Raw genomic sequence first — 25263 nt, 5'->3', positions numbered from 1 at the left:
AACCTTCTGAGATACGTCAAATGTCCCAAGATGCTGCAGGACTAGTCCCACATCGCTGTTGTACTCCTCAAGCATCTGCAGTGGGGAGTCAGGTGTGAGGCTTCAGGAGGTCACAGCCAACAACCATATCCAGGATAGGATTGCCCGGGACAGTCCCGAATTTTGCAGGTCTGTCCCGGGTACATTCATTCCAGGATAATACAGTGTCCCAGAATTAAACTGACACAGACACCCCCCGGGCCAATCTGATGCCCCCAAAAAAGGACGCCACATGACCGCTTTACTCACTGACAGTACTTGTCCTGGCCGGGAATGTCTGGAGGAGCACAATCCCCGCCCCCTGCTTGTGATTGGAGAAATTATAAATCCCGCCTCTTGTGTCTAATCACTGTGCTGTGATTCGTTACAGCACAAGCTTATTTTTTGGAAGTGGAGGGGGGGATGTCCCTGAATGGCAGTTTGGAAATGTGGTCACCCTAATCCAGGATGATGGCAATGGAGAGCTGAAGCCCAGCAAAGAATCATCTTCAAAGTACCCACAGGCTGGTAGAAGTCTGTTTCCTCAAAGTCAGCAGCTACAGTATTTTTTACAAATCAAGCAAAGTGACTCTTTAAACACTTGCTTACAGGGCACTTAAACCCCCCTCCTATCCAGACCAATTTTTAGCTTTCAGCGCTAACGCATTTTGAATGATAATTGCGCGGTCATACAACACTGTACCCAAATAAAAATTTTATCATTTTTTCCCCACAAATAGAGCTTTCTTTTGGTGGTATTTGATCACCTCTGCGGTTTTTACTTTTTGTAAAAAAAATGTAAAAACCTGAATTTTTAAAAAAAAAAAAAATTTATTTTTTTATATTTTGTTATAAAAAATTTAAAACGGGTAATTTTTCTCCTTCATTGATGTACGTTGATGAGGCGGCAGTGATGGGCACTGATAGGTGGCAGTGATGGGCACTGATGGGTGGCAGTGATGGGCACTGATGGGTGGCAGTGATGGGCAGCACTGGCAGGTGGCACTGATTGGCACTACAGGTGGGGATTGGTAGGTGGCACTTGTGGGCATTGATAGGTGGCACTTGTTGGCATTGATAGGTGGCACTTGTGGGCACTGTTAGGTGGCACTGTGGGCACTGTTAGGTGGCACTGTGGGCACTGTTAGGTGGCACTTTTAGGTGGCACTGATGAGGAATGTGTTGTGCTTCCACTTCGGGACCGATGTCCCTGACATCTGAGCCGGTGATCGGCTTTTTCCTCTACTCGCGCTGTCAGCGCGAGTAAAAAATAAAAAGGATTACCGATCTTCCTGTTTACATCATGTGATCAGCTGTCATTGGCTGACAGCTGATCACATGGTAAGGGGCCGAGACCGGCCCCTTACTCGGATCGGTGATCAGCCGAGTCTCAGTGACTCGGTGATCACAGCGAGCGTGCACAAGGGAGGCCGTCATATGACGGCCTCCCGGGAATGCAGGTCCGCGCTGTGGCCGTCATTCGGCCATAGCGCAGATGTCTAGTGGTTAAATACACTATATTAGTAAAAGTATTGGGACGCCTGCCTTTACATGCACATGAACTTTAATGGCATCCCAGTCTTCGTCTTCGTCCATAGGGTTCAATATTGAGTTGGCCCACCCTTTGCAGCTATAACAGCTTCAACTCTTCTGGGAAGGCTGTCCACAAGGTTTAGGAGTGTGTCTATGGGAATGTTTGACCATTTTTCCAGAAGCACATTTGTGAGGTCAGGCACTGATGTTGACGAGAATGCCTGGCTCGCAGTCTCCATTCGAATTCATCCCAAAGGTGTTCTATCGGGTTGAGGTCAGGACTCTGTGCAGGCCAGTCAAGTTTCTTCACCCCAAACTCACTCATCCATGTCTTTATGGACCTTGCTTTGTACACTGGTGCGCAGTCGTGTTGGAACAGGAAGGGGCCATCCCCAAACTGTTCCCACAAAGTTGGGAGCATGAAATTGTCCAAAATGTCTTGATATGCTGACGCCTTAAGAGTTCCTTTCATTGGAACTAAGGGGCCAAGCCCAACCCCTGAAAAACAACTCCACACCATAATCCCCCCTCCACCAAATGATTTGGACCAGTGCACCAAACAAGGCCAGGCCTTCTCATCCAACATTAGTGCCTGACCTAACAAATGTGCTTCTGGAAAAATGGTCAAACATTCCCATAGACACACTCCCAAACCTTGTGGACACCCTTCCCAGAAGAGTTGAAGTTGTTACAGCTGCAAAGGGTGGGCCAACTCAACATTGAACCCTTCAGACTAAGACTGGAATGCCATTGGGGGGCGGAGCCAGTGGCCGACATGTGAACAGCGCTGTGAAGGAGCTCCGGCCGGGACGAGCTCTCCTGCTGACATCCTGAGTGTCAGAGACAGATCCTCGACCACACCGGCACCAAGGGCAGCCAGAAATTTTTGGGTGTGTCCCTTACACAGCTTTAGGTCTGCCCCCCCCCCCCCCCCCCCGAGCCTGACCACCAACATTCCCCAGGGCTTGCCCACGGGCCATCCTACTGAATCCGCACGCTGGCCACCTCACCTGTACGCACTCACCTCCCCGCAATCCACACACCTGTATATATGTCAGCCCCCCACACACACCTGTATATATGTCAGCCCCCCACACACACCTGTATATATGTCAGCCCCCCACACACACCTGTATATATGTCAGCCCCCCACACACACCTGTATATATGTCAGCCCCCCACACACACCTGTATACATATCAGCCCCCCCACACACACCTGTATATATGTCAGCCCCCCCCACACACACCTGTATATATGCCAGCCCCCCCCACACCTGTATATATGTCAGCCCCCCCACACACCTGTATATATGTCAGCCCCCCCCACGCACACCTGTATAAATGTCAGCCCCCCCACACACACCTGTATACATGTCAGCCCCCCCACACACACACCTGTATATATGCCAGCCCCCCCCACACACCTGTATATATGCCAGCCCCTCACATACACAAACCTGTATATATGCCAGCCCCTCACATACACAAACCTGTAAACACACAAGGCTCTGGCCCCTCCCTGTACACAAACAGCCCCCTCCCTTTCCTTCACAGCCCCTACTTGTAAAGAAGGTCTTCCTACCTAGTCCCAGCCCGTTTTCACAAAGCTGACATGTTGCTGAGAAGCACAGTACAGATCACACGAGGGGTGCACATGCACATAGTAGCCAGAGGTGGCAGTAAAGAGCTCGATGTCTGAGCTCAAAGCCACAGAGAGCAGAATCAGCCGAGATCGTTTCTGTACTGCACAGCACGGCTTCCCTTTACCTGTCCTGCCTTCTTCTGGCCTGGGCGGGCCCCTTACAGTTGTGACGGCTGTACCCCCCCTGCCGGCACCCTAACACTCCCTAGAGTTGGCAGAGCTGCTGGATATGGTGAAATACGGGCTGGCACCCATGGAATCCACTGTGGAACGTTTGTCCAGTTTTGCATAGGGATCCCAAGATGGCGGCGACCACGAGGAGACAGCCCAGGGCCCCAGCAGCACACAGCAGAACGGGGCTGATCGCTCACACACTGACCCCAGCAAGGTAAGCCTGCTGCCTCGCAGAGCTAGGGGGCTGAGGAGAGGCTTCTCCCTGGACAGGTTGTCCCAAAAAGACCTGGGTGATATGGCGCTGGCAGAGGGGGAAGGAAAGCCCTCCCTAAAACAAATTATGGAAGCCATACACACCTGCCAAACCACCCTGGCTGAGCATATAGATGGCATGAGGGCTGAAATGTCTTTCTTGAAGCAAGATGTGCAGAATATTAGAGAAAGGGCCACAAAAGCTGACCAAAGAATCAGCGATCTGGAAGATGTAGTTCGCCCCTTAGACAGCACGGTGCAAAATATTCAAAGGGAGGTTATTGCCCACACTGACAAATTAGGAGATATGGAGGAGCGTCAAAGAAGGAACAATGTTCGCTTTGTGGGATTTCATGAAAAGGCAGAGGGAAAACAGTCCGAAGACTTCTTGGAACTCTGGCTTAAAGACAATATGGCAGATACCACTTTCTCACGCTTATTTGCTATTGAAAGGGTGCATAGGATCCCATCTAAACCCCCCCGCCTGGATCACACCTACGCCTGATTATTGCACGTATCCTACATTTTAGAGATTGTGAAAGTATCCTCCATGCAGCACGATCCATGGGAGACCTACAATATAATGGTAACTGCATTTCTATATATCCTGACTTCTCTGCAGCAACACAGAGGCAAAGGGCCAGTTTTGTCCACGTAAAGAAAAGGCTCCGGGAGTTACAATTGGCATACAGTATGCTATTTATCTTCTCAATCAGCACATCGCCCACAGTTATTACCTCTTATATCTCTTGACCTTCCCTCTTAGATTGTAAGCTCTAATGGGGCGTACACACGGTCAGACTTTTCGGCTACAAAAGTCCGACGGACGCCGACAGACCAAATCCGGCGGACAATCTGATCGTGTGTGGACTTCCCCGGACTTTCAGCGGACATTTCCAGTCGCAAATCTGACGGACTTTAGATTTGGTACTTGCTTCAAATCTTGTCGTAACTCCGCCGAACCCAGAAATCCGCTCGTTTGTATGCTAGTCCGACGGACAAAAACTGACGCTAGGGCAGCTATTGGCTACTGGCTATCAACTGCCTTATTTTAGTCCAGTGTACGTCATCACGTACGAATCCATCGGACTTTGGTGTGATCGTGTGTAGGCAAGTCCGGTCGTTAGAAAGTCTGCCAAAAGTCAGATGAAAGTCTGCCGAAAGTCTATCGGACAGGCTGTCGGACTTTTGTAGCCGAAAAGTCCGACCATGTGTACGCCCCATAAGGAGCAGGGCCCTCTGATTCCTACTGTATTAAAGTGTATTGTATTTGTACTGTCTACCCTCAAATTGTAAAGCACTATGTAAACTGTTGGCGCTATATAAATCCTGTATAATAATAATAATAATGCTTTACCCTGCAAAGTTGAGAGTGGTAGACAGGGGCAAAGTTTACTTCTTCAACACTCCCCTAGATGCATCGCACTGGCTGGATGCTAGGGAGCGCTCTAGCCCTGCTGCACACCGTTAAGTGTCCTAGGCCTCTTCTGCTATGCATCTGTGACACACGGCCTACACCCACTCTCCTGTTAATTAGTGGTGTAGCTATATGTTTATTTCCTAACACTACGTTCCTCCTGCGTGATGTCCCGCGCAGATCTACAAGTTGAATGAAACGTTCCTGCAACCCCAATAGACTAGCAGGAAAAAGATAAAAAAGTTTTTTTATCTGGACTTCTTTTGGTTCCTAGTTGGACTATACTTCTCTCATTTCTTGATACGTTTTTTCCCGTTTTTGTTTTTGTTTTTGAGCTGCACTTTTGATATATCCTCATATCCCTGAGTGAGCAAAAAGGAAGTGTTTGCTATAGTACTGGACGCTACCTAGCTCCTTCAAGGGACTCTGCAAACTGATATACAGCTACTATTTTACTTCTAAAGACCTTTGACACCCAAAAATTTCTGATAAGATACGCCTGCTGTCCTGGAATGTATGAGGCATGAACTCAAAGGTAAAGAGATCACTTATATTTGACTTTATTAAGAGGTATAAGCCCCATATTATCTTGCTACAGGAAACGCATTTACAGGGGTCCAAAGTGATGCCACGTACTCAAGAGGGTATTAGTAGCCATTCTGGTTACTAAAAAGGCTGCAGCACATATTTTACAGGTCAAGCTGGACCCCAATGGTAGATATGCTATACTAGTATGCAGGGCTTTTTTTCTTGGAGAATGGGTGCAGGAACTCCCCACGTCTGAGTCACTACCCACCTCTGACCACCGTCCCTTGGTTCCACCCCCTACCCACCTACCAGTACTGCCCCTTTTAGAGAATATAGAACCAAGTATCGTTTTGTGGTGCTAAATCATTTTTATGAAACATGTTGATGATAAAAAGAAAACAAGTAAAATAGATCCCCTGCAGTCAGCAACAACAGAATCCCAGCAATAGATCCCCACACAACAATAGACTCCCCCCAGCAACAATGGACTCCACCACAAGAACAGTGAACAACCCACTACAATATATCACGCCCAGTAACAAAATATCAACTTAAGCAACATTAGACCCCCCCCCCAGCAGCAAAAACAGATCTCCCAGCAGCCAGCATCAATAGATCCTCCAGCAGCCAGTAAAAATAGACCTCTCCCTCAACAGTAGATCCCTTCCAGCAACATAAGACCCCCCAGCAACAACAGATTCCTCATCAGCAACAATAGACCCTCACACAAAATCAGATCCCCACCAGTGACAATAGATCCCCCAGCAGCCAACATCAATAGACCCTCCAGCACACCCCACACCCCATGCTATTACATACATTCAGTGCTGGAGGTGCCAGAACTGCGTTCCCCCGCGTTCCAGCTGAAAAAAAGCCCTGCTAGTATGTCAGATGTTTAATATATGCTTAACATTGGTATATATATCCCCCCGTTCTCTTTCCAGGTGTTGGAGGGTATTTTAACGGAGGCTGTGCTGATAGCACAAGGACCACTACTGTTGCTAGGAGACTTCAATGCAGTGTCGGATGTGACTCTTGACAGACATGAACCCTGGAGTCAGAGAATACTCCTGCCACTCGGAGACCCATAAGACACTGTCCAATATAGACCTGAATGCTCCCCAAGGGAGGAAACACTGGTGTATGAATGTACATTGGTTACAGGAGGAACTCATTACCCTGAAATGCAAAACTGCTATTGATCATTATTGGAGGGAAAATAGTGCAGATACTCCAGTGCACAACCAATGGGAGGCTTTTAAGGCGATCATGAGGGAGGTGTTCACTAAAGAAACAAGATATTTCTCAAGAGCTTTAAATTTTGACATAAGAAACACAGAACTCAATGTTACCGATGCGGAGCAGAGGTATATCCATGACCCGTCCCCTAATACATACCAAACATGGCAAGACCAGACGAGGCAGTACAGGTTACTTCTGACAGAACAAACAACAAAAAAACACTTACTCCAGACCAGAACCATTTTTGAATTTGGCGATAAAAGTGGGTGCTTGTTAGCCTTTTTCTGGTACAATGTTTTTATTGAAAAAAAAAGAAGGGAAAAACCTGAGATAACGAATTCCCACGCAGGGGATATGTACAAAAACATAAAGAAGAGGTTTACATAACGGTACATAATGAAACAAATTTTAAGGGTGTATTATATCAACTGACGTTGACCTACCAGTCAGGGCCGGAGGTCAGTGCGCTCTGTCCAGGCCATGGGGCCCAGGGGCTGAGGCAGACAAGGGTGAGCAGAGTTGTCTGCAAATCAGGGAAGAGGTGACAGACAAACACGAGGAGAGGAAAAAAAAAAAAAAAAGGAGAAAAGAGAAGGGGGAAAGAAGGGGGAAAGAGAAGAAGGGAAGAACACATATACTATTACGGGGGGGAGGGGGGCTGGGTAAGTGTAGGGTAGAACGTCGGGCGAAGGGCCCAGGAAGAGAGGAAATGGGAGGAGGAGGGAAGGGGGTCCCCCAGGCTGGAGGTTAGTTCAAAATGAATTTACAAACCTAGGCTAGTTGGATTTAGGTTGGGGAGTGTGTAGGACCACCACGGGGCCCATACCTTAATAAATTTTGCATGGGAGTCGTGAAGGATGCTGGACATTTTCTCGTGAATCATGAGGGTCGTCAATGAAGTCTTCACCTCTGCGAATGAGACAGAGGGTTTTTTCCAAGCCCTCGCTATTGTTCGTTTGGCGGCGATAAATAAGTATGTAGCTAGTTTCTGTTGATGAGAGAAAAGGCCCGGGAGCGGGCAATGAAGTAATGCAAATTTGGGGTCTTTGCGGAAGTGGACATGAAATAGGGAGGAAAGTAGACCAAAGACCCTTGACCAGAAGCCTACAAGACGAGGGCAAGACCACCATGTGTGCAGTTCATCTCCTCTTTGACCACAACCTCGGAAGCATCTATCATTGCAAGATGGGTTTGATTTGGCGATGCGGGCTGGGACCCAGTACCAGCGCAGGAGGACCTTATAGGCCGCCTCCAACGTGGCAGTGTTAAATGAGCATTTTGCTATACTGGACCAGGCTTTACTCCAATCTGCTAGATCTATGGGGGATAAATCGCGTTCCCATTTAAGCACATAGGAAAGGGTAGTGGAAGTGTTGCCAGCAGTTAGTAAGGAGTATATCATGGAAATGGTGCCGCGAGCACCCGGGCATTGTTGGCAGAATTGCTCAAAGGCAGTCATTTGATATGGGAAGGAGCCTAGGCGCCGGAGGGAAGTTATCCAGTGTCGCAGTTGGATGTAGCGGAAAAGTTCAGCAGGTGGAGCATCATGGGTCTCTTGAAACGAGGACCACGCAGGGAAGGCGCGGGTACGAAGAAAGTGACGAACCAGGGAGAACCCATGTGCAGGCCACCACGAAAAAATATAGGGTTGTTCTAGGCCCGGTGGGAACATAGGGTTATTCAAGAGGGGGAGCAGCGGTACGAATGGGGACATAAGTTTGCCTGAGTATCGAGCTTGTTAGCCTTTTTAACAAAACCTCTATATGCCCCGATTTCTGTGATACAACTTAGACACCCAAGAGGAGATGTGATGAGGGACTCTCAGGGAATTCTGAACACGTTTCTAGAGTTCTATGAGACCCTATACCAGTCACAGACCCGGCATACAGATCAGGAACTATCTTCCTATTTGGAGGGTCTGATTTTGCCTTCATTAAGCTCGATAGTTATACCCTGGAACATTCCATAATACTGGAAGAAATATGTGGTGCCATTTCCTCTTTCAAACCCGGTAAGTCGTCTGGACTTGACGGTTTTCTGGCCGACTGGTATCAGTTACATAAGGAGAACTTGGCACCACATCTACAAAAGGTTTTTAAAGCGGCAGAAAAAGAGGGTATACGCCCTAAATCTATGCATGAGGCCCTGATTGTGGGGATACCTAAACCGGGGAAAGATCCGCAACAATGTGAGTCATATAGACCGATATCTCTGATCAACTCCGATGTCAAAATATTGGCCAAAATTTTGGCCAATAGGTTGCAATTGGTAATTCTCCAATTAATTAACTCTGATCAGATGGGATTCATACCGGGTCGCAGTACCCAAATGAGCCTTAGAAGACTATATGTTAATTTACAGATTCAGCATATTAATACGGGCAATAGAGTGATAGCATCACTAGACACTAAAAAAGCATTCGGTGGAATGGGATTACCTTTTCTCCCTTCTTGTTAGGTTGGCCTTTGGGCCCAAATTTGTCTCCTGGGTTAAACTACTGTATAAGGATCCCAAAGCGAGTATTAGAGTAAATGGGCTTATAGCGAACACTTCTGTCTCCTCTTCTGTTTGCTCTGGCTATTGAGCCACTAGTGACTAAAATTAGAACTCATGACACCATTGATGGGTTGTTGGCCAGGGGTCTGGAGGAACGTGTATCATTATATGCGAATGACATGCTCCTGTACTTGGGAGACCCAGATACATCCTTATCTGCTGCATTCTCAATAATACAAAAATTTGGAGATTTCTCTGGCTTTAGAATCAACTGGTCCAAGTCAACACTATTTCCTCTAGACCCTCAGCCAAATTTAATACTCTCCACTCAGTGTCCCCTAGCTGTTACATCCCAATTCAAGTACTTGGGAATAAATGTCCAAATGCCAGTAGACTCATTCGCAGATGTGAATTTATGGCCCATAATTAGATCTTTCAGTGACAGAGTGCAGAAATGGAAAGACCTGCCACTTACACTGCTAGGTAGAGCTAATCTATTTAAAATTATTTTCTTGCCTAAATTTTTATATGTGCTCACCAATGCCCCGATCTATATTCCTCCCCAAAAATTTGATACATTAATTCCTTGCTGACCTCCTTTCTGTGGTGCACCAAGACGGCTAGGGTCTCCTTGGAGCTCTTACAGTTACCGGTGGGAAGAGGGGGTTTGGTGTTACTCGACCTTCGCCTCTACTACCTGGCATCGCAGCTGGTGCATATACACTGGCGAATGTTTCCACAATTGAATAATGCTGCAACTGCGGTTGAAGCGGCGGTGGTAACTTCCTAAAAAGCTTTATTAAACTTTTTCCTTCGGGGAGAAGTGCCTATGGCGGGAGGCAGGACGATGCTCAGATCTGCTAAGCGGATCCTGGGGATCTGTTTAAAACATATAGCAGACGGCCCTCTCCACTTATCACCCAATGGCCCGCTCTGGTTCAATCCCTGTCTGAAGGAATTTTTCCACCTAGAAGATGGCTATAGATGGGCTAAATTTGGACTTACGTACCTCCACCAATTATACGATAAAGGTGAACTTAAATCGTTCACACAACTGAAGATGGGACTGGACATTCTGGATTCCTGAGCATTCGTTTACCAGACTGAAGCATGTAGCTCATACTCAGTTTGGGACTGAACCAGTATCCCTTGAAAACACTCCTCTAGGAAAACTTGCCGCCCCTGATTACACTAAATTGATATCCACCTATTATAGTGTACTCATAGGCAAAGAACACCCAAAAGAAAAGAAAACTAGAGATAGGTGGACCGCTGTTGAATAACAGCACGGAGCACGAGAGTTTATGGAGGAGTTCGCCTCCGACTTTGCTTAATTTTTGTTTTTTCATTTAGTGATGTTTTGGGTTTTCTTTTCTTCTCTTCTCTTTACAAGAATAAGATATGACTTATATATATATATATATCACAATTACCAATACAAAATAGAAAAGGCTATTTTTACTGAAGAATATACTGTATTCAGTTATAGAGATCATCAAGACTTGTTTAAGCGAATGATATGCTGTTTTACACACTTATGACTGTACCCTGCTTTTAGTTTTTCCTGATGTGTATGTACACTTGGCAAATAAAAACCTTTAAAAAAAAAAAAAAAAAAAAAGACTAGGATGCCATTAAAGTTCATGTGCGTGTAAAGGCAGGCATCCCAATACTTTTGGTAATATAGTGCATGTTTTGGTATGAGTTTAATGTATGCAAAATATACCTGTTTATCCTGCCAGAACTTTAGGAAGCCTTTCAGATCCATAATACTGAGCCCACCAATGTTACATCTGACCCAGGGTTACTTGTAGCTTAAAGTACAACTTCTGCCAAAAGAGTTCTGCTCTTCCTCCCCCCCTCCTCTTTAACATGTGGTACAAAGTGTATTTGTGGGAGATGGGGTACCTGATTTTGACAGGTACCCTCTCCCGCACTTCCAGTCAGATCGCGCAGTGATCTGAGAGGAAGTTCAGCCCCCTCCTTCCCCTGCAGCCTTCTGGGACACATCACAGGTCCCAGAAGACTGTGGGACGAACCAGAAAGAACAGCGCACATTCTGAATTCGCAGTTGGAAGCTGTCTGTGAAGCTGCAAGGTTTCACTGCCAGTTTCCCTTGCTGAATATGCCAGCGCCTGCACCCGAAGCTGATAGAACAATTGGCTCGGCTGGGTGAGGACATTGCTGAAACCAGATTCAGGTAAGTGCCCTTATATTAAAAGTCAGCGGCTACAGTATTTGTAGCTGTCGACTTTAAAACATTTTTTGGGGGGGGGACTGGAGCTCTTTTTTTAAATTATCTAAAACTATCTAAACTAAAATAGATCTAAGGACAAAACAGGAGCTTTCACCAGAACAAGCATTTTCCCCCTATTCTTGTTACAATGACACCAATGGAGATACAGCTAATAGAATCCTGACAGAGGTTGTATCCTCTTGCTACTTTAGATGGACTTTATTGTGTCCTGTTTGTTTGACCTTATATTATTATACAAAGATTTAATATTAATTACCATATGTTGAAGTAGGTGATGTCTGTGGTCCCATAAGGCCTTTCCGTAACAATGCAAGTAAATGTTGTTTCATGCAAACGTAGCTTGGAAAAGCACTCAAAGTTCCCAGAAGTCTTCATTTCACGTTCAAGGTCGTCATCATCTTAAAGGAAATGAACACATTTTTGTCATCATTAGAAGCATAGTTCTGAAGTAAGATGAAGCTGAATGTATTTATTTATTTCGTTTGGATTTCAAAATACATTTATTGACTTTTTCATGAATACACATATAGCACCCTCCTAGATGGGTGTTAGGTTAGGTAAATGTAGTTACTGGTCAATGTAATCAGTTGAGTTGCATGTGATTGTTTTGGTCTGTACTGTGTTTCACTGGTTGTGGGGTTGACTGCTTCCTCCTGTCTGCCTGGAAAGGTTCTGGAAGATAGTGGGCTGGGCAAGTTTAATCAGCTGCAGAATATTTATGCAGACCTGGTCAATCTCTGGGAAGGAGCATTAATAAAAATTTGTCTAAAATAAACAAGGTATAATCCACCTGGATACACAAAGTAGTTGTGATGATATGTGCGGTTTTACAAACACATGTCAAAGTTTCAAAATCGTGCTTAGGCATTTGGATTTGTTTTACCTTTAGACACGAAGGGGTTATACTTTTCGATCTATTTACTAATGCTAGCAGCAAAAGGAATAAGAATAGTCAATGTTGATTGAGAGAATTAAGTTCCGCTTTAATGGCCCTGTAATTTATACCATCTAAACTCATAATAGATTGGTGATCCTCTATTCCCCAGCTGTGTTGATCACCTCCAAAAAATGTTTTTCACAAATTGAGGTTGTAAATCATATCAACACATGCAAACAAATACTTTTAGCGCCCCCCTAGATAGGTTGCTAGGGTGTTAGAGAAATGTAGTTCTTTTTGGCTCCTCTGTAATCAGTGAAGCAGCTATTGATTTCTTTGGGCTCTTCTGGATCTCAAAATTTGCAGGTTTGATTGCTTTGCCCTGCATTCTAGAGGTTTCTAGAGCACAGGAAGATTCAGATAAGCAGCCCGAATATTTATTATGCTACAGCCAATATCTAGGGAGGTGTGTCCTGTAGGTGGCTGGAGAGGGACATACAGTATCTCACAAAAGTGAGTACACCCCTCACATTTTTGTAAATATTTTATTATATCTTTTCATGTGACAACACTGAAGAAATTACACTTTACTACAATGTAAAGTAGTGAGTGTTCAGCTTGTATAACAGTGTAAATTTGCTGTCCCCTCAAAATCACTCAACACACAGCCATTAATGTCTAAACTGCCGGCTACAAAAGTGAGTACACCCCTAAGTAAAAATGTCCAAATTGAGCCCAATTAGCCATTTTCCCTCCCCGGTGTCATGTGACTTATTAGTGTTACAAGGTCTCAGGTATGAATGGGGAGCAGGTGTGTTAAATTTGGTGTTATCGCTCTCACTCTCTCATACTGGTCACTGGAAGTTCACATGGCACCTCACGGCAAAGAACTCTCTGAGAATCTGACAAAAAAGAATTGTTGCTCTACATAAAGATGGCCTAGGCTATAAGAAGATTGCCAAGACCCTGAAACTGAGCTGCAGCATGGTGGCCAAGACCATACATCAGTTTAACAGGACAGGTTCCACTCAGAACAGGCCTCGTCATGGTGGACCAAAGGTGTTGAGTGCACGTGCTCAGAGTCATATCCAGAGGTTGTCTTTGGGAAATAGACGTATGAGTGCTTCCAGCATTGCTGCAGAGGTTGAAGGGGGGGGGGGGGTGTCAGCCTGTCAATGCTCAGACCATATGCTGAACACTGCATCTAATTGGTCTGCATGGCTGTTTTCCCAGAAGGAAGCCTCTTCTAAAGATGATGCGCAAGAAAACCCGCAAACAGTTTGCTGAAGACAAGCAGACTAAGGACATGGATTTCTGGAACCATGTCCTGTGGTCTGATGAGACCAAGATAAACTTATCTGGTTCAGATGGTGTCAAGCGTGTGTGGCGGCAACCAGGTAAGAAGTACAAAGACAAGTGTGTCTTGCCTACAGTCAAGCATGGTGATGGGAGTGTCATGGTCTGGGGCTGCATGAGTGTTGCCGACACTGGGGAGCTACAGTTCATTGAGGGAACCATGAATGCCAACATGTACTGTGACATACTGAAGCAGAGCATGATCCCCTCCCTTCAGAGACTGGGCCGCACGGCAGTATTCCAACATGACAACGACCCCAAACACACCTCCAAGATGACCACTGCCTTGCTAAAGAAGTTGAGGGTAAAGGTGATGGACTGGCCAAGCATGTCTCCAGACTTAAACCCTATTGAGCATCTGTGGGGCATCCTCAAATAGAAGGTGGAGAAGCTCAAGGTCTCTAACATCCACCAGCCCTGTGATGTCATCATGAAGGAGTGGAAGAGGACTCCAGTGGCAAACTGTGAAGCTCTGGTGAACTCCATGCCCAAGAGGGTTAAGGCAATGCTGGAAAATAATGGTGACCTCACAAAATATTGACGCTTTGGGCCCAATTTGGACATTTTCACTTAGGGGTGTACTCACTTTTGTTGCCAGCAGTTTAGACATTAATGGCTGTGTGTTGAGTTATTTTGAGGGGACAGGAAATTTACACTGTTATACAAGCCCCTCTGTGGCAAATTGCTGGAGTTTTCCACATGTTCGTCATGTCACAGCTGTGGCTTAACTGGAGGGGGCTATTTCTAAATCCTTCTGGAGCTAAGGATCTGGTCTGCATTTTTTAAATTTGTATGGTGCATAAGGGAAAAAAACACCAACATTTAGGGAAAAACTTACTTTCGTTACAAAAAAACCCAAACTAGGATAGTACAAACACCAAAATGACTCCTTATTGAAAAGTAGATACCCCAAAGTGATCTTATTTTTGTCACAATTTTTTGAAAATGTAGAAACATGCAGGCATTGAGGGGGTTAAAACATAAAGCTTAGTAATGTTGTTCTAGGTACAGCACATCATTATTATACATGTCATAGAGGAAGGAGGAGGTGGAGGGTTTAATGTACAAGTCATATAGTGTGGGAGGATGAGATGATGAGATTAAAGGGTTAATGTGTGGGATAAGAGATTCATTTTCTAACATACAGGTACTACAGACAGGATGGAGTGGAGATTTGAAGTATAGGGGGGGGGGAGATGAAAGTGTTAAAAACCATCTCATAATCTAATTGACCTCCGGAAGGTTTTACTCTCTTCATGACCACATAATTGCGCGGTCAAGCAACACTGTACCCAAGTGAAATTTATATATTTTTTTACACAAAATAGAGCTTTCTTTTGGTGGTATTTGGGATTTTGTTGGCTACACATCCATGAAGCAAATCTCCTGTTCCACCACATCCCAAAGGCCCCTCTATTGGATTGAGATCTGGTGACTGTGGAGGCCATTGGAGTACAGTGACCTCATTGTCATATTCAAGAAACCAGTGGTGAGATGATTTGATCTTTGTGACATGGTACATTGTCCTGCTGGAAGGAGCCATCAGAAGATGGGTACACTGTAGTCATAAAGGGATGGACATGGTCAGCAACAATACTCAGGTAGGCCGTGGTGTTTAACCACTTAAGGACCAGGCCTATTTTTTTTGTTGTTTACAAGTTAAAATCATTTTTTTTTTTGCTAGATTACTAAGAACCCCCAAATTATATATATATATATATATATATATATATATATATATATATATATATATAATTTTTTTTTTCCCAGACACCCTTGAGAATAAAATGGCAGTCGTTGCAATTCTTTATGTCACACCGTATTTGCACCGCGGTCTTACAAAAAATACACTTTTTGGAATTAGAAAATAAAAAAATAAGTAAAGTTAGCCCAATTGTTTTTTTATATTGTGAAAGATAAGGTAACGCCGAGTAAATTGATACCCAACATGTCATGCTTCAAAATTCGTGGAATGGCGACAAACTTTGACCCTTAAAAATCTCCATAGGTGACGTTTAAAAATTTCTACAGGTTAGGTCTTTTGCTAGAAAGTTTTGCTCTCGCTCTACTGATCGTGACATGTGTGGTTTGAACACCGTTTACGTATGCGGGCGCGACTTACGTATGCGTTCGCTTCTGCGCGCGAGCACGGAGGAACGGGGTGCTTTAAATTTTTTTTTTCTTATTTATTTTACTTTTTATTTTTACACTGTCCCTTTAAAAAAAAAATTTGGATCACTTTTATTCCTATTACAAGGAATGTAAACATCCCTTGTAATAGAAAAAAAGCATGACAGGACCTCTTAAATATGAGATCTGAGGTCAAAAGGATCTCAGATCTCACATTTACATGTAAATGCAATAAAAAAATAAAAATGAAACGTTTTTTTTTTTTTAATAAAAAAAATGTCCGTTTAAGACAGTTGGGCGTCGCTTCCGTCATTGAGTCGAGTGGGGGCCATCCTTCCCTCACTCGACACAGTGCCTCAGAGGGGAAAGCCGCCGGCTCCGGTAAGCGGCGGAGACAACCGGAACGTGGCGGGAGAGGGGTGGGCACCTCTCCCGCCAGCCGATAAAAGTGATCTCGCCAGGAATCCGCCACAGAGACCACCTTTATCTGAAAGTGGACCACCCGCCGTTTAAGAATATACCAGGGTTATGGCCGCTATCTGCTCTCATAACAACAGTATTCAACGTCAAAATACAGACGTATAACTTTGGGGGCAGTCTGGAATAGGTTAAACGATGCTCAGTTGGTACTAAGGGGCTCAAAGTGTGCCAAGAAAATATCCCCCACACCATTACACCCCCACCACCAGGCTGAACCGATGATACAAGGCAGCATGGATCCATGCTTTCATCCTACCATCTGAATGTTGCAGCTGAAATCGAGACTCATCAGACCAGGCAACATTTTTACAATCTTCTATTGTCCAATTTTGGTGAGCCTGTGCGAATTGTAGCCTCAGTTTCCTGTTCTTAGATGACAGGAGTGGCACCCAGTGTGATCTTTTGCTGCTGTAGCCCATCTTCTTCAAGGTTGAATGTGTTGTGCATTCAAAGATGGTGTTCTGCAAACCTTGGTTGTAATGAGTGGTTATTTGAGTTACTGTTGCCTTTCAATCATCTCGGACTAGTCTGCCCATTCTGCTCTGACCTCTGACATCAACAAGGAATTTTCCTCCACACCACTGCCGCTCACTGGATATTTTCTCTTTTTCGGACCATTATCTGTAAACCCGAGAGATGGTTGTGCGTGAAAATCCCAGTAGATCAGCTGTTTTAAAAAAAAACCTCAGACCAGCCCGTCTGGCACTAACAAACATGCCACGTTCAAACTCAATTAAATCCCATTTCTTCCCCATTCTGATGCTCGGTTTGAACTTCAGCAAGTCGTCTTCACCACATCTAGATGTCTAAATGCATTGGGTTGCTACCATGTGATTGGCTGATTAGCAATTTGTGTTACCATGCAATTGAACAGGTGTACCTAAAAAAAGTGACCGGTGAGTGTATATTTTTTGGAAGCAGAGGCCCTGTGGAATAAAATGTTATCACACGATATTTGCACAACTAAATGCATATTTTCAGCAAATAAATACAATAAAATGAATTTTAAAGCACACACAATAGATTACCCATTTTTTTTTAGTATAATATAAAAGATGGGGTTGTGTCAAAAAACACATTCCAAAAATGTAAAGCCTAAAATTGTGCCTGATTTGAGCAGACAGAGTGTTGGGTGCAAGCAGACGTGTATGTTTAATATTTCTCTTTTCGTTTTGTTTTCTATATGACTGAATGGTCTCTTATGACACATAGTCAATCTTTCACCTACATACCCAAAATCACTGGGGTACAGTAAACTGTTACTGTGTTTGCTCTGTGAACAACAATGATTTGCTGTGTACATTCAAAAAATGCAAGTTGGAAGACTAACCCATGCCTGACTTTGTTCTTTGATATATTTTTTTGCTCCTGTTTTTGTAAAAATTGAAAATTTCGAACAAAATTGATTTGACAAAATGCATGCCAACAAATAGGGAAAAACTACTAAATTGTCCATGGGTGATGCTTTACAAAACCTTTACATGTTATCAGCTTAATATTAACAGCGAATGAATATCTTGGAATTATTGCTCACACTCCGATGTTTGCGGCAATACTTCACGTGTGACGCAATTGCTGGTTATAAACACTGGCGTTCTCTATGTGCATGCTGGCATTCCAATTTATATGTGGGGCAACCTGGTTGCTTTTCATTTTTATTTATTTTATTATTATTTACATTTTTAACACTTTTTTTCATTTAACTTTATTGCTATCTCAAACGGCTAACAAGCCCACTTTGTGATAGCATTGACAGGTGACAGGTACTCTATATGAATACATCAGAGGTCTTTTGGACCCCCAATGTCTCTCTTGCAGCTAAGCAAGCACAGATTGTGCTTTTATGGCTACAGAAGAATGAGTAAACTGAAACCAGAAATGATTAAATGCTTGTGGCTTCTGATTTCATTCAGTGCAGAGGTTATTGGGGAACACATGTGCTCCTCCCACTCTCTCTCTTGAAGTCAGTTACTGTGGTCTTGGCCGCCCCAAATCGCTCCATTCACAGTGTAGTAAAGGTGATCAGGCAGCTCTGGAGCCTCCCAGATCACTTTTACTGAATACTCGTCTATAAATGGGGCGGCAAACAAAGTGCATCTACAGCCAAAACTTTTTTCCTTTTTTGCATAGAGTGTTAAACTTGTCAAGTTGCCATCAAATTGCTGTCTGTGTCCTTTGGGGGGGAGGGGGGGCGATCTCCCTTCACTTCTTGTCACAAGACACAATAGGAGGCGAGTGGCGGTTTAGGCTGGGTTCACAATACTGCTGTGCAATTCGCATGCGATGTCTGTTTAATGCGAATTCAGCCATACAGATTCAGACAGGAATCGGATCGCATGGGTGTGAACACCCATGTGATCTGATTCTGGTGCGGACCAAAAAAGGGTCCTGCAAGAATTTGTTCTGAATTCGATGCCAATTCAGCCATACAATCTGTATGGCCGAATTCGCATTGCACAGACATCGCTTGTTATTTGTACAGCAGTGCAGTGCGACTCACATGCGATGTCTGACATTGCGGCAGTGTGAACCCAGCCTTATTCAAAGGGAAATTCTCTTTTAGACAATTCGGACCTCTGTTCCAGTTCTGGTGACATCACAATGGTACAATTGGGCCACAACGCTAGCCGGCTGAAGAGTTAAGACTAAAGGCTGCCCTTTTACAGCTGGTACACAGAGACCTTTACCTATTACTTAGGCCCCTTTCACACTGGGGCAGGGGCAGCTTCGGCAGTAAAATGACGCTATTGTTAGTGGTGCTTTACCGTCGGTATTCAGCCGCTAACGGGGAGGTATTGCCGCGCTGTCCCATTGATTTCGGTGTATACACCGCTCCTTCACCGCTCCGAAGATGCTGCTAGCAGGACTTTTTTTTACCATCCTGCCAGCGCACCGCTCCAATGTGAGAGCCCTCGGGGCTTTCACATTGGAGACAAAGCAGCTGCACTTTCAGGTCGGTTTGCAGGCGCTATTTTTAGCGCAATAGCGCCTGCAAACCGGCCCAGTGTGAAAGGGGCCTTATGCTAAGAACTACCTATCTACCTATCAGGGGACATTGCACCATTACATACCTCCCAACATTTTGAGATGGGAATAAGGGACACCTACTTGCAAATGTATGTAGACATAGGACACGCCCCCCTGGCACACCCCCTTAAAGGAGAATTAACCAAAAAAAAGGTTATTTACATCCATAAGAACTTTTTTTTTACCACTACTATTCCTTTATATTGGCTTTTAAAATTGACAAATGCAGAATTTGGATGAAAGGTTTAGCACTGGGAAATACTTTTTGAAACCTAAAAATTGCATTTTATTTTATTTTTATTTATTTCAGGTACTTATATAGCGCCGTCAATTTACGCAGCGCTTTACATATACATTGTACATTCACATCAGTCCCTACCCTCAAGGAGCTTACAATTTTATTTACAACTATATAGATGAGACGAAAATGAGGGACAAATGAGGTGGAAAGAGGGACAGGGGGACATTGCTCCAAATCAGGGACAGTTGGGAGCTATGCCATTACCTAGCCATTCTCCTAGAGTGCAAGCTAGACTAGGTACAGTGTAATTATTCCCATTGTAGGTAATGCTTATATGCACTGTTTATTGTTGACTTTGCTGATTCATGAGTTAATCACAGTCTAGTGGTACAGAACTCTATTCTAAGTTATCTTGGCATAGTGAGTACATAGTCTAGTATATTATATCTGAACCTACCTTATGTATACCTATTTATACTCAAACCACCATTTATTCTAACCCATACCAATACATTGAGTTCATTTACCACTAAACAGTCTTGTGTCTATTTCCTGGTATTAATTCACAACCAAGTTAAAGGTATCTACACTTGTGCTCTAATGCAGTGACTTTCACTCAACCAGGTGTGTCGGGTTGAGGTTGTTTTTGGAGTTGAGGTGCAGAACAGAGAACCCAAATTACCATTCAGCTCCTTTGGGGGTAGCGGGACAATTATACAGCAGGAGGTTATAGGGTAAATTTCATGATTTCAGTAGGCAGTAATATCTAACTGTCTTTTTTACATACTGTAAGTGATCACTGATATTTGAGGCACATCAGATATTTGTATACTACATACAGCTCAGTATGACACTGGTGGTCAGCCTATGGGAGACACACATGTGTGCTGGAAGGGCACAGTGCTGACGCGCTGATACCGCTGAACTTTAATGAAAGGGGTTTTGGGATGTGGTGGTTTTTGCCACAGCCCGCTGCACTGAAAAAAAAGTACTGCATGCAGATGCATGTTAGATGTGCAATGCCATGGTGTTGACTGACGCCAAAGGGAACAAGGTCATTACCTTGTCTTTGCGCTGGGATTGCACTGGGCAACACTGCCCACTGTATCACAATGCAAATTGGTCTGACTGGGCCCTGAAGGTTGCATTTGACCACCAACCAGATCAAAGTTTTTTGACTTCTTGTACAATCTTCTAACAACTTTCTAGATTTAACAGTTATTTGTCTGCCGGATTGGATATAGATATATGTGCAGGTTGCTGGGTAAACTTAGTCTCACAGGCTGCTGCTCTGATTACTTCCCCCAGTATTGTAGAGGATTCTAGAATCACAGTGGGAGGAAGAAAAGTAGTAGAGTAATGCCGCTTACACGTGGTCGGATTTTCCAACGGGAAATGTTGATGGGAGCTTGTTATCCTTCATTTTTCTCTAATGATCACTATTGAGAGATGTAAAATAAAGAAACACTGTGACTAGTGATGACTATCAGAGAAAGTTCCATTGAGAAGTGATTCATAATATAGTTCAAGTTTCCATGGGAAATGTTATTCAAAAACTTCACGTGAGAATTTAATGAAGTAGGAAATCTTACATTTAGCAGGTTAAAAACAGAGCTTTATCTAAAAACAAATGGCGGCAGTGGAGTCCTTCTGACGCGTTTCATCTCCTTGGCCATCGTCTGGGGCAGACGATGGGCAGATGACGTGCAAGGAGACAAAACGCGTTGGGAAGGACTCCACTGCCGCCATTTGTTTTTAGAAAAAGCGTTGTTTTTAACCTGCTAAATGTAAGTTTTCCTACTTCATTAAATTTTACTGTATACCCAAACAGAATTACGCCATGTGGCCCTTTTTGTTCTCCCCACTTTAAATCCATCTACTGCATTCACATCGGGTCACCGCTTTCCACGAGATACATCAATACAGCCACCTACCATCCTGAGGATAGCTGTATGTTCCTGTTGGTGCAATCCAAGGATCCCAGTGCCCAATCCCATTGGTTGTTTTCATAACACAAGCCCGTTTGACTCACAGAATATATGTTCTTGTGGGTTCAAACACTCCGGTAAGCCTCCCAGTTTTCAGTGGTGGTACTTCTCACTTCAACTACATACTCTGCTCACTGCGGTGTTTCTCACGTGAAGTTTTTGAATAACATTACCCATGGAAACTTGAACTATATTATGAATCACTTATCAATAGAACTTTCTCTGATAGTCATCACTAGTCACAGTGTTTCTTATTTTTACATCTCTCAATAGTGATCATTGGGGTTTAGCACCCTTGTGTCTGATACTAGTATTAAATCACGGTTTTATTTTTAAGCGCTACACTATTTGTACCTATTTGTATTGCACTTATCTAATTTGCTGTGTTAGCTGCTAATTTTTCCAGGCTGCGCAGAATTACTTGTTACACCAACTTCATTTTTCTCGGCTCGTCGTACGTGTTGTACATCACCGCGTTCTTGACGTTCAGAATTTCCAACAAGATTTGTGTGACCGTGTGTATGCAAGACAAGTTTGAGCCAACATTCATCGTAAAAAAAAACCATGGATTTTGTTGTCGGAATGTGCGATCGTGTGTACGCGGCATAAGAGTAAGCAGCCTGGGGGGTGCGCAGTAGGTGGCTTAAAAAAAAAAAACATAAATTGTCTGAGGCAGGAGATAGAGTTCCTGGGTCCAGTTCCTGCTGGAGGAGACCCCTGGGGCAGGATCATTGGAAGTGCCATCTAGAAGACAGTGAGGTCCCAGCTAGAGTCTTATCTGGGGGGCCTATTTGCAAAGTTTAGTCCTAGAGTCTGGAGAAGCTGACTAGAGAGCACCAGGAGGAAGTTGGGGGAAAAGTGTCCAGTTGTCCTGTGGTGGTGTAAGTCTGCATCTCCCTGACTGAACTGTGTCCAGTGGCCTGAAGCAGTGGTCATCAACCCTGTCCTCAGGGCCCACTAACAGGCCAGGTTTTATGTATTACCTTGGGGAGATGCAGACTAGAATACTGCAATCACTGAGCAGCAAATGATATCACATGTGATGTATTTCAGTTATCTTGCAAACATGGCCTGTGAGGCTCGATTCACACCTATGCATGTTGCTTTTGAGCGTTTTTGGAGGTTTTTTTTTCATGCTTGCCACGTTTTTGAGCAGCGTTTTTGCGGCGTTTTTGCCGCATTTTTGCCGCGATTTGCGTTTCGCGTTTTTTTTTCTAAAAAAAAATAATAAAAAAAAAACGGCAAAAACGCATCAAAAACGCTGCAAAAACGGTGCACTTGCGTTTTTGATGCTTGTCCATTGAATTCTATTACATGCAAAACGCTGCATTTTGCATGAAAAAAAGTCCCTGACCCTTTCCAAAAATGCAGAGAAACAAAAAGGCATTGATGTGAACATGTTCCATAGGAACCCATGTTAAAAAATTCCCGTGCATTTCTGCAAAATGCAAAATGCATCAAAAAACGCGCTAGTGTGAATGGAGCCTTAGTGGGCCCTGAGGACAGGGTTGATGACCACTGGCCTGAAGGAATAATGATCCTGTGGCATTGTGAGTAGATGACCCAAGTGCAGGATGTTAGTGACTGTATGTAGCTCTTGGTCTTTTGGAAGAAGTCATAGTCACTCGTCAGCTGTAGAGACTCTGTGGGATTTTTGTGAAGCTCAGTGAGACCTGGCTGCGTGTGCTTTAAAGTGGATGCACGCTTCATCTGAGCATCTTCATTTTTACTGTTCAAAACAAACTCCCCCATCCATCCATATCTCTATGCTTTATTTTGTTGAGAAATTACTTTGAAAAACACCTCCCTAGCATTTCTGGCCGTGGCCATCTTGAGTAAGGGCAGATGTTTCATGTAGCATTTACTTCCTGAAATCCACCTACCATTAGCTCAGGCATGCAAGCAGGAGAGGGTGTGCTTAGCTGAGAAAGCCCCTCCTCCCCTACTGAAGACTCCTGGGATGTATGACATCATTTGCCTAGGCATGGAAACCAGGAAGTAACTGAATGTACTGAATGTAAAAAAAAAAAATTAACACAAGTAAATATGATATACTTTCCTATGCATTAACTGATGCTAGCAGCATAAGGATTACAAATAGTGAATGTTCATTGAGAGAGTGAAGTTCTACTTTAACTGGGGAAAAGGAATCAAGTTCACATAGGGGGTACACTACGTATAGCAGATTTTTTTTAGTAGGCCTAGGCACTACTTAGTTTTTGGCAATGGAGATTGTACAAACAGATTGTAATGTGTGTGGCCGGATTAAAACCTTGGTAGGGACAGATAGGCTGTAAACAATGTTCTTACCTGGCGTGTCGGTAGAATCTCCACTTTGCCCCAGAGAAGAGCCCACCAGCAGACAGAGAACTCCGACAGCTGAGATGTACATCGCTCACACTGACAGGATGAATGATGCTTCTGCTGATCTGCTGGTAGTAAGCACTTTTAAGTAACCACAGTCAGGAAGAAACCTAAAAAAACACCAATGAGAGCGAAGAGTGAGGAAGGAAACTGCACAGATACAGAGATGAGTGTGACGTGACAGATGCACACATAATAGTGCTTTGACTATTTATCACACACCTTTTTACTTACCTTGTTTAAGCATTGATGTAGAACCATAGTACATACCTGACTACCTAGTGTCCATGTCCTATTCCCCGGTACAGTTCTGGGTTTTAGGCTACCCACAGCTAAGATCTCCTCTTAAATTGATTGTAAAAGATACATTTTTATTTTTTAAAATATCAAGCATGTTAGACTTGGGCTCAGTTCACACTGGAGCGACTTGTCGGGCGACTTAGTCGTCTGACAAGTCGCGCTCCATTCAGTGCAATGAAATCGTTCCAATTGCTCCAACTTAGAAAAAGGTTCCTGTACTACTTGGGGGCGACTTCAGAGCTGCTTGCATTGAAGTCATTTAAAGATGTTTGCAAGCTGCACTGAAGTCGCGTTGTGCGGGGCAGCTGCAAAGTTGTGCGACTTTGCAGTTGTCCCAGTGTGAACAGACTTACCGGCTCTGTGCAGTTGTTTTTGCACAGAGCAACCCACGATCCACCTCTTCTCGGGTCCCCCCCCGCTGCCATTCCTGGTTCCTCCCCCCTGCTTGCTATGGGGGCACTCGTGCGTGCTCACTCCCGAGCCAGCTCTGTGTGTCTCCCTTCTCACTGGCTGTGATTGACAGCAGTGGGAACCAATGGCTCCCGCTTCTGTCATTTGAGCCAATGAAGAGGAAGAGAGCTACTGCTCTCGTGCACAGCGCTGGATCGAGATGGAGCTCAGGTAAGTATTGGGGGGGGCTGGGAGGAGGGGGGAGCTGCATTTTTTACCTTAACCTCTTTTTTTTTTTCATTTTTATTTAAAGATGTGACACAGATACAATATAAAGGCAACTTCCCATAGCATACAAATGGTGTTAAGCAAAATAAGCACAACCTATACTCCATGCTGGATTGCAATATACTAAGGCTACTTTCACACTGAGGCGCTACAGCGCTAAAAAATGCTCTCCTGTCTCTCCAGTGTGAAAGCCAGAGTGCTTTCACACTGGAGCGGTGCGCTTGCAGGACGGTAAAAAAAGTCCTGCAAGCAGCATCTTTG

The 25263-nt window shown here is 44.2% G+C and overlaps 1 protein-coding gene across 2 annotated transcripts in view; it reads right to left on the bottom strand.

Moving 5' to 3' along the window:
* IL7R (interleukin 7 receptor) overlaps positions 1–24123 on the bottom strand; it is an 82786-nt gene extending 58663 nt beyond the window's left edge. For both annotated transcript variants that reach the window (XM_073621109.1, XM_073621116.1), the window contains exons 1-2: positions 23971–24123; positions 11818–11959 (exon numbers count right to left, since the gene is read on the bottom strand). In XM_073621109.1, coding sequence (XP_073477210.1) covers positions 11818–11959; positions 23971–24052 — 224 coding nt within the window. In that variant the 5' untranslated portion in view covers positions 24053–24123. The remainder of the gene's footprint in view (positions 1–11817; positions 11960–23970) is intronic.
* Between the last annotated feature and the right edge of the window lie 1140 nt (positions 24124–25263).

The sequence above is a fragment of the Aquarana catesbeiana genome, linkage group LG01, assembly GCF_042186555.1.
Source record: "Aquarana catesbeiana isolate 2022-GZ linkage group LG01, ASM4218655v1, whole genome shotgun sequence".
NCBI lineage: Eukaryota > Metazoa > Chordata > Amphibia > Anura > Ranidae > Aquarana > Aquarana catesbeiana.
Note: the sequence above shows the minus strand (reverse complement) of the source record. Positions and strands in the feature narration are given on the sequence as shown.